The sequence below is a fragment of the Bemisia tabaci genome, chromosome 9, assembly GCF_918797505.1.
Source record: "Bemisia tabaci chromosome 9, PGI_BMITA_v3".
Taxonomy (NCBI): Eukaryota; Metazoa; Arthropoda; class Insecta; order Hemiptera; family Aleyrodidae; genus Bemisia; species Bemisia tabaci.
Window position 1 is genome coordinate 22,254,720 of NC_092801.1, and position 10,156 is coordinate 22,264,875.

At 38.4% G+C, this 10,156-nt stretch overlaps 1 protein-coding gene across 1 annotated transcript; it reads left to right on the forward strand.

Annotated features, from left to right (window-relative positions):
- Nucleotides 1-1,149: 1,149 nt before the first annotated feature.
- LOC109034707 (uncharacterized) lies at nt 1,150-9,620 on the forward strand. Its single transcript, XM_019047985.2, has 3 exons — nt 1,150-1,459; nt 3,211-3,288; nt 7,017-9,620. The coding sequence occupies exons 1-3, from the start codon at nt 1,421-1,423 to the stop codon at nt 8,949-8,951; spliced, it is 2,052 nt and encodes a 683-aa protein (XP_018903530.2). The 5' UTR covers nt 1,150-1,420; the 3' UTR covers nt 8,952-9,620.
- Nucleotides 9,621-10,156: the final 536 nt, after the last annotated feature.

Here is a 10,156-nt window from a genome sequence, read left to right on the forward strand (position 1 = left end):
CGTTTTATGCCATGTCCGCCATCTTGGATTTCTGATTTTTTAAAATTTGACCACAAAATCGAGTTTCCCGTCCGAAAATACCTCCTGATACCAAGTTTCGCCAAGATCGGCTGGACAGGGGCCGAGATAGCATTTTAGGTCATGTCCGCCATCTTGGATTTCTGAATTTTCAAAATTTGACCCGAAATTCGAGTTTCCCGTCCAAAAATACCCCCCGACATCAAGTTTCACCTAGTTTCCATCAAGCTCTGCCGCGCGCGCGTCAATCGAGTGGAGATAGCGCCTTTTGATTTAATTCGGAATCCGGGTTAGCGCATTAAATCAAATGGACCTACGTGCAAAATCCCCCATATCTCGCTTAATATGCATTTTTTCGTAATTTCGGCAACGTGGGTAATTAGAGGAACTCTTCAGCTTTCAAACAAGCTAAAGTAAACCAAAATCGGTCCATTAGTACGGAAACGCCAATGGTTTTAGTCTGAAATGGCGTTTAGCGCCTTTTCGCAAAAATACGTTCAATTGGCGCTTAGTTCCGTTTGACAGAAATACGTCCAATTTATAGTTCCAAATTGCAAAATGCAGTCCAAATGGAGTACTGGACAGGCAGGAGCCTCAAATTCGTGTGAAGCGCAGGAGGCTCAGAAAAGGAGACTAACACCATAGAGAAAAAAAAGGAGGTGTTTGCATTTCGGGCATTTTGGAATTTTTTTGATGACGTAGGTCGGTACAGCGACGTTTATCATCGATTCTCTTGGAAATGGTGTAATTTATGGAAGAAAGTCATTCTATAAAAAGTGCTTAAAATTATATCATGAGTTGATTTAAGCAAAAAAATGGGACATTATGGTCCGTTTTTCATACTTCGAATTCCGGATTTCGCTGGCCAGGTTGTACCGACCTACGTCATAGGGTACACAAACCTCAAGATGCAAACACCTCCTTTTTTTCTCTATGGACTAACACTAAATATATCAGCGGCAAGAGCGGCCGCTGGGAAGACGGGGTCCTCCACTCGGCGACGGATGCGCGCGCATCTGAGGCGCTGGAGTGGGGATGATGCAACGAGGGGTGGCCCTGGCCAGGAAGCCGTCTGGAGACGGAGGGAGAGGGGGGGGGTCTACCCAGGAATAATGCCGCAATCACACGCTGAGCAGCTGCATGCGGGAGTCAACAGTCATCGCTAAACGGCTGAAATATCGCCAATTCGAGTTATTTTCATCCAGATTTGTGTCAAATCTACTCGAATAATTCAGACAAATCCAATATTAGTCCGATGGTTTCTGAGAATCGTTGCTGAATTTTGCGCGTGTATTTTACGCAGTAGAGGGAGTTGTTGGTTTTTATCTCGGATCCCTCCAGTCATCGTTTTGCTTGCCGTCTCGCGAGTTATTTTGCGTGTTTAGCTTGTTTCTAGTTCCTAATGATGACTCGTTTCATGTTGTTACTTCTATCCATTCATGTAAGTAGCTTTATTTTTCGTACCCATTACAAATGGACCGAGTTAAACAGAAAGGAACCAAAGCCACATCAGCTATTGCCAAATTTAATTGGGCAATTTAATTTTTTACATACAAACGGTTGTGCGGATTTTTGTGCATATTTCAGTAAATTTTCTCCATAATACAAAGATAATTCCTTGAAATTTTCAAAGAAATCCGCACAAACGTTCTCTCGTAAAAAATCAAATTTCCGTGTCCAATTTGGCAATAGCTGATGTGGCTTGGTTCCTTTCTGTTTAACGCGGTCCAAATATGCGCGGGGGATCTCATTAAGTATTGCAGCTTATTACTTGTTTTCGAACCAGTGGCTTGGCGTGAATTGAGATATATCGATTGTTATGCCATTTAAACCTATGGAAAAAGATCGATAATTAGGGTGTTCGCAGCGAACACCTTCTTATCGATTCTTTACCATAGGTTTACTCACATACATTACTCACAGGAACGTGTCATGCCCCGCGATGGACCGTTTACATCCACATCAGTGTGAATGAAAACTTAAGGGCAATGTTTCTTTTACGTCTGCAGCAGCGCTGCTATATCAACAGCAGCGTGGATTTAATCGCAAGGACGATCCTGCATTCATGAGTGCAGCGGAGCTGTTATTTCGACAGCAGCCTGCAGCAGCCACTGCTAAATTGAAAGCAGCGTGGATGTCAATCTAAGGGAAACCGGCATTTACGCCAGCAGCTGCGCTGCCAGTATAATAAACTATATTTGATGTAGGTTCAGCAGATTTTGCTGTCAGTTTTTAATTTTTTTTTCTGTCGATCTGACAGCAAATCGTCAGTTATTATGACAGACAAACGTGATGTCATTTCACTAATCGGGTCTCTGTGCCGTTTTTTAACAGCCAAACGATATTACTTTAGCAGTTGTGACAATTAAAATGACTGTCCTTTTTTCCATGTTGTGTTCGGAGAATTTTTTTTTATCGCTCAGAATCTTTTTGTAGGGAGCGAGTCCAATAATGTTTCCTTATATTAACGACTCAGGCAACTTAACCAGCTTCAAAGGTGAGCTGGTTGCGATAGAGACAAACTGAAGGGGACGTTGAGCAGAATTTCCTGTCCATTTGCTCGTTGTAATTTTGAGGCGTAACTGTACTTAAAAATCTTGACCTCGAATGATATCAGACATTTTAAGGTTTAAGGGAAGACAGAATTTGAGCTTCCTCTCTTTTAAACTTTTCCCTTTTTAACTTTAGAGAGACTGTTATTACGTTGTTCTTCCTCTTTTCATCTTTCTTTGTTTTTTTTTTTTTTTTTTTTTTTTTTTTAATTTTCTTATTTTTTTATTTTTTTTTTTTGGAACACAATAATTTTAAGGCAAGAACACATAGACTGGAAGGGGCTTTTACCGTTTTTTTTTTTGTTTTTGTTGGTTACATTGCATATAATATTTATATATTGGTATTTTTAAGTGATTAATGACACCTAGTATATGTTTTGGGTGTCTAATTTTTATTTTTTCACATGAGTTTTTCCGGATTTGGCCAACATTTTGTACAAAACTTTAATTTTTATTTGTGTGGGATAAAGGTTACACTGGCATAAAAAGTCGATTTTTATTTAGGACGGGCTCAATAATCATGCAAAGCAACTAAAAGGATAATATAATCGCACGCGAATGTTTTTACATCCTTCGAATCAGCTGTCCCTTTAAACGATAAAGATTTTACAGTACGACTTGTTTCCACATTTCTTTTTAGACACTTAATGCCCTTCTGATGCCCGAAGATGAAGCGCAAACAGATGACGGAAATAAATCCCTCTTACCACCCCTTGCGGTAAGCAAATTTCCATTTTTGACATTCATTTTGAACATATAGGAGCAACCAGAGACGATATTTGTAGAAAGAAAGTTGTGGTTATTTTGGTGATCCTCTTCTCTATAACCTCACTCAGTAACAATACGAGGAATTTTTGTAAAAATCAACAAAAATGTTGCGAGGCATTTTTTTTTTTTTTTTCTACATATGTGAACTTCAAAATCATCCTGAAGCCGCTAGCTCAACTCTGTTCTTGCTTCTTTACAAGCTAACCTGCAACAAACTTCAACTATTTTAACACGTAATACTTAGTCCTAATATCGGAGCACGTCTTGTTTTGGTGGTAAACATTACCTCAAATTTTTCCTCCCTAAATCAAACAAGCGGAATTCACAACTCCGTCCCCATGTAACATTTTATGAGGGACAAATATGAGGAATCGGGACTGAGTTGTGGAAAGTCCTTATTGACAAGAATAGTTTATGCTCTCAAAAGAGCAAGAAGGAATTTTTTAGGGGAATTTTAAGAAATAAAACGAGAGAAATCTTTACTGCATACACTGGGATAATCTCAATAAAGCGGGATAAACTAGGATAAATCGTGACTCATTGCGGCACATGGGGAGGGGTGGGTGGGAGATATGACGGATCCGCAAGAAATGGAATAAAACTCGGTACATCGTGATGAAACTGAACAGACGTATGAAAACCGGGATAAAATGGTATCCCCCCACAGGTCAGAAAAGGAGAAGAAATCATGAAGTAACATGCGTACTCGAAAGACAAATAAGGGCTTTTTTTCAAACGGGAACATAGGTTCACTGTTGAAAATCGATGATTCACTCTGAGTACCGCGCGACTTTCGCGGCGTACTCTGAGTGAATAGATCAGAGCGGAAATACCACCAACGACGGACGAATAAGTATTTGAGGTACCTCAAGTAGCGTGAATTCAGCGATGTCTGACATGAGCGCCAAATGGCAAAGTGGTTGCGCACTCGCCTATCACCGCCGCGACCTGAGTTCAAATCCATGCTGCGGCAGTTCCTTACGTTTGCCTATCAGATTTTGACTCCCGCCAGAGCGCGAAATTCGCGCCGGATCCGGAATCCATGCACTCAGAGTAACAGGTGGTCAAAATAGCAACTGAATAATAAGCGTGAATTTCGCGCCGGGATTTTTAACAGTCTTACCAATAAGAAGACTTTTAGAAAAACAAGGTAAGAAGATGGAAAGAGAAATAAAAAGAAAAGTCTGAGAGGTAAAAGAAAGTCCCATAAGCCATCTCTGACGAGAACCGGAATTTTACCACCGCCAAACTCAAAATTGGGCCGCTCTACCAGCAAATGAAAGCCAACGTATTTTTTCCCTCGTTTATCTATTCATTCCTGAGACATTTTTTTCTTTAAAAAATTATTTAAAAACACAAAGATAAAACACACTCACTTGCGTAAAATTGTATAAAATAATAACCGGGACGCGTTTCGGGAGCTTAGCTCCCATCCTCAGCCGCGACTGAAGGTGTTTGTTTACCTCGCAGCTCATTCCGCCAATTTGCCGGGTTGTCATGTTTGTCGTCGATAAATTTGAACAACACATTCGTGGCGCCCGACTCGTCAAAATTGAAATTGTTGTTCCGCTTTTTGTAAATGAAAATATTCTCCCATACATCTAACAGTTTTTGCTCCTTTACTTCCTTGAGGAGCCTGGGTTCAAAATTAATATTGTGTCCTGTGGACCAAAAATGGTGTGCCACCGCCGAGCGTGTGATTTCTCTGTTTTTCATATTCCTCACATGCTCTTGGCCCCTGATTTTCAATGATCTTTTCGTTTGGCCCACGTAACATTTGTGGCAAGTGTTACAGTTGATTTCATATATCCCAGGTTTTGCAGAGTCATCTTTTTCTGTTGTTTCTATTTTCTTGCTAAATCTGTTCATTAAATTGTGATTGTTTGTGAAGCTTAGCTCAATGTCCAATTTTTGAAAAACTTTTTTGAATTTTGGACCCCATTTGGGATGGAAAGTAAATTTTCTATACCTTTTATCTTTGGTTTCTCCTTTCAAAGTCGTCAAGTTGTTCATCCTCACTTTCCTTTTCACCTTGTTTATGACTTGCCTGATTTCCTCCTCCTGGAAATGATTTTTCTTGGCAATACTGATGATGTTGTTTTCTTCTCTCTTTCCATCCCAAATGGGGTCCAAAATTCAAAAAAGTTTTTCAAAAATTGGACATTGAGCTAAGCTTCACAAACAATCACAATTTAATGAACAGATTTAGCAAGAAAATAGAAACAACAGAAAAAGATGACTCTGCAAAACCTGGGATATATGAAATCAACTGTAACACTTGCCACAAATGTTACGTGGGCCAAACGAAAAGATCATTGAAAATCAGGGGCCAAGAGCATGTGAGGAATATGAAAAACAGAGAAATCACACGCTCGGCGGTGGCACACCATTTTTGGTCCACAGGACACAATATTAATTTTGAACCCAGGCTCCTCAAGGAAGTAAAGGAGCAAAAACTGTTAGATGTATGGGAGAATATTTTCATTTACAAAAAGCGGAACAACAATTTCAATTTTGACGAGTCGGGCGCCACGAATGTGTTGTTCAAATTTATCGACGACAAACATGACAACCCGGCAAATTGGCGGAATGAGCTGCGAGGTAAACAAACACCTTCAGTCGCGGCTGAGGATGGGAGCTAAGCTCCCGAAACGCGTCCCGGTTATTATTTTATACAATTTTACGCAAGTGAGTGTGTTTTATCTTTGTGTTTTTAAATAATTTTTTAAAGAATTTCAACTTGTGTAGTCCCCTAACGGTATTAAAAGTGACATTTTTTTGCAAATTCCACGGTGTTGCCGTTCATCGCCTTTCATTCCAATTCCGCTATTCTTTTTATTAGTTAATTTTGATTTCCGATCGTAACTTGGCAATAAGTCTAGAACTTAATTGTTAAAATCTGTTTTTACCACTTGGCTTTGGCAACGCCTCTCAGCTTATGAAAAGGCATGACAACTTAAATTATTGGGCTCGTATGGTTCTGTATTTGATCTCATTCAACTGATGCTATGATTCTTGAATGGTTTCAATGCCTTAATTTTCTGCACTGCTCGGCAACGCATAGGTACAGAAATTTAAGATTTTCAGCACCTTCTGGCAGCGATTCACCCCAAAAATTATTTCCCTTGCGTCTATCGTTAGGCCTTGTCTCCACGGGACGTTTTCATGGGATTTTTCCCAAGTTCGAATCGCAGGAATGAAACTTCTGGGATTTTTCCCAGTTACCGCGTCTCCACGGGATGGGGCTCATACAGTCCTGCGACTAGTTTGCGCGGGAAGATAAATTAGTTAAAGTCGAGTATTTAACCGGGATTAAAATATTATTTTAACCAAACAAACATGAAAAATGTAGTAATGAATAAAATATCGCAAAATTCGTTTTCACTTCTTCTTCTTCTCTCAGTGGGTCCTAGGGTTACAAGTACCATACTTGGTACTGGGAAAAATATTGATTAACTCAATATTTTTCCCAACTTCGTAAGTGGGATTTTTCCCTGGGACAAATCTCGCGAAACGGCTCGTGGAGACAAGGCCTCACAGTAACCGTTTAATATCATTTATATTCCACTCCTGCAATTTGTCCAATACTGTGCATGTGATCCTGGCTGCATTCATGTTTCTCGAAGAATATGCCGCATCCATTCTTAAAATTAGTCCAATCTTTGTCTCATGTTGCAGGTTGCTGGTGTCAACGTGGAGCACGGAGAATCGCGTTCCCTGAACACCGAATTTTTTATGGATATGGTAGAGTCGAGGTATTTCGTCGACAAGTCAAATTTAATTCGTACATTTTTCGATTTCCGGGGAACTGAGCATGTGGTTCTCCATGGACCCAAGCGTTTCGGGAAAACGGTCAACTTGAATATGATTCAGAATTTCGTCGAGATAGAAACGGACGAGAATGGTCACACAGCCGACAGAAGCAACCTTACTAAGTGGAATGTGTTTAAAAAACTTGCCATTGGGCAGGATAAGGAAGTCTTCAGAGAGTACTTTGCTGCATTTCCTGTACTTCATTTGGTATTCGATATGACTTTTACCTCATACGATGATTTTCTAGACAAGTTTACGATCGTGATCAAAAAAGAATTTAAAAGACAAGGAAGTAGGCACTTCTTCAATGGCGGTAATTACGTATCTCCTAAGCCGGCATTCGCGAATGACCCTGAACTTGTGAGAATATATACAAAGTATACGATAGACCCAGAAAATCTATCCAAAGTGGAACTATTTGTCGCAGGATATGAATTGGCTACTCTGCTCTACAGGAGCTTCAGAAGACGGGTCATTGTACTCATTGATGAATACGATGCGCCGATAACACAAGCAACGCTCAATCCTGATATTTCAAACGATGATGCTGAAAAAATCATTGATTTTCTCGCCACATTTTTGAAGAGTTTAGTAAAACCTAGCAAAGCGGGTTTTATCAAGCGTTCACTGCTTACTGGCATCACCAGAGTAGGGAGTACAAGTAGTATTGGAATCAATAATCTACAGTCTTATCGAATATTTGATCATCCAAAAATTGCCCCGTATTATGGATTTACACGGGAAGAAGTCATACATCTTACCAAAAAATTTTCGGTCGAAGATAAGATTGACGCAATGACAGATTATTACGATGGCTTCAAAACAGAAAAAGGCTCATCCATGTTTTGCATGGAGTCGGTGATTAGTTTTTTGGATTCAGGAAAAATTATCCCATACTGGGACCCTTTCGGTCGTTATTTTGATTCTCTTTTCGAGTATGAGCACTTGGGCGGCTATCTTGATGCAAACATGGATAAAGTAATTACCATTAATATCGAAGACTTAATAGAGAAAGAAGATTTTCTCTTGCTCAAAAAGTATATTAAACGTAAAAATTTTACAGAAGATCGTTATCCCACCTTCAACTTGATCTTACAAATGCTTGTAGAAGAAGGAGCATTTACAATTGTACGACGCTTCGGTTGGAACAATGCTCACATTAAAATCCCAAACCTCGAGGTTAAAGAGCAACTTTTTGACAAAATGTATACAACAGAATTTTTATTAAAAAAATTCATGATCTCAAAAGATATACTTGAAAAATACGCACGCAGTGCAATCATCATAGAAAATGACAACAGCCGATTCATCGGATTTAAAAATTCCATTAGTGTGCTGTTAAACCAAACGAAACCATTGAATGAAGCCGACATGCAAGGTGCTTTGTGCGGAGTACTACAAGGTCACGCATCCATAGTAAGCAAGTCGGGGATACTTTATGTAAGTAAAGGAGGTCGGGTGAAAAACGTCCCTAAAAAACAAAGTAAATCCGAGAACCACGATATGTCCGAATTAACAACGTCAAAATATGACTGCTTATACGTCTTGAGAAACCTGCGATCGGGAGATGTTGGTATATTACTCGAAATGAAATATAAAAAGGAATCGTCGATGCTAGCATTGACTCAAATTCTCGATCGTCAATATTACAAAACATTCGACCAAGATTTAAAAAAACGGAATATCTTCAATATAACAACAGAAGTTTTAATCGGAATTCATTATGATCCTACGGCTAATAAAACATCGCTAAGTTATCTGTGGAACGATCGAGATCTGGAGAAAGCTCAGCACGTGTAGTTGGTGTGTGCCGATAAGTATCCACGGTTCTATTTAAAAAGTTTTAATTTTTCTGGAGACCTGTAGTGTTTTGTTTTTGATAAAAATTTCAAGGAAGGTCTCTAGATTAAAACAGCGGGGCACATTTTCGAGTTCTTCGATATTGAAGGCTAAAGTGGTGGCAGAGGCCCATATGTGTGACCGCAAAAATTCACGGCTGGTGGAATCAAATTAAAATGTCACGTATGTTGGTCTTAAAACACAAAAAAAAAAAAATGAGATCGGTAAAAATATTATCACCGCTATAATCTGTATTTAGATGTATTTATTTAAACATTATTACTTTTTTAACTTAGGAGTGTTTTTTAAAAAAAATTGTTCTAAATTTGATTTTAATTTTTTTCAGTTTTAACTCTTTTTAAAATGTTAACGTCTTAATTATTTTTAAAATTTTCCTAATTCATTTTTAATTCTTTTCAAACGTTTTTACTCCTTTCCTATCAATTTTTGTATCTGCTAATTTATATTTTTTGTATCATTTCAACTTTAATTATTTTTTTACACCCATAGCTATAATTTTTAATTTTAATGCGTTCCATTTTTTTTGTTTTTTTAAAGAAACATAACTTTTAAAACTTTATTTACATGTTGATTGATTAAAAAAGAATAATAAAAAAATTAAGTATCGGATTCAAATTTAAAGACAAAATCATCATTTGCTGGCAAAATTACTCCAATGGGGGCCCTGAAATGGCATAATTACGCCCCTCAGACTTTCGCGTGCAGGTAGTGTAGTGGTTCAGTCGCTAGGTCGATCTCCGAAGTTAAGCTATGTCTGCCGTAGTTAGTATTTAGATTGGAGACCGCATGGGAACGAGCGTTGTCCACTGAAGATTGAGAAAATTGAACAAAAAAAAAAAACAAAAAAACAAAAAAACTCGAGTTGTCATCAGAGACATTAACACGAACCGTGTATGAAGTTAATCATATACCCGCATACTGCTGCTCAAGTTTCAAAATGTGAGCTAAATCCAAGAAAACGAATGAAGCAAATAAGCAATCACTAAGAAAAAAAAAAAAAAAAATGCACTAACCTATAATTAGTAAGAACATGAAGGAAACTAGAAGATTTTTAAAAGTTTCATGAGTCTTTCATCTCCTCGAGAATGGAATTTTTAAATAGTGTTTACGGCAACTATATCCATGTTAAAGCTTGCATACAACAA

Excerpts from the sequence above, each read along its gene's own strand:
- LOC109034707 (XM_019047985.2), top strand. The coding sequence starts at position 1,421 with ATGATGACTCGTTTCATGTTGTTACTTCTATCCATTCAT. Across the intron at positions 1,460-3,210 it reads TGTTACTTCTATCCATTCAT|ACACTTAATGCCCTTCTGAT; the intron begins GTAAGTAGCTTT and ends ATTTCTTTTTAG. Across the intron at positions 3,289-7,016 it reads CCCTCTTACCACCCCTTGCG|GTTGCTGGTGTCAACGTGGA; the intron begins GTAAGCAAATTT and ends CTCATGTTGCAG.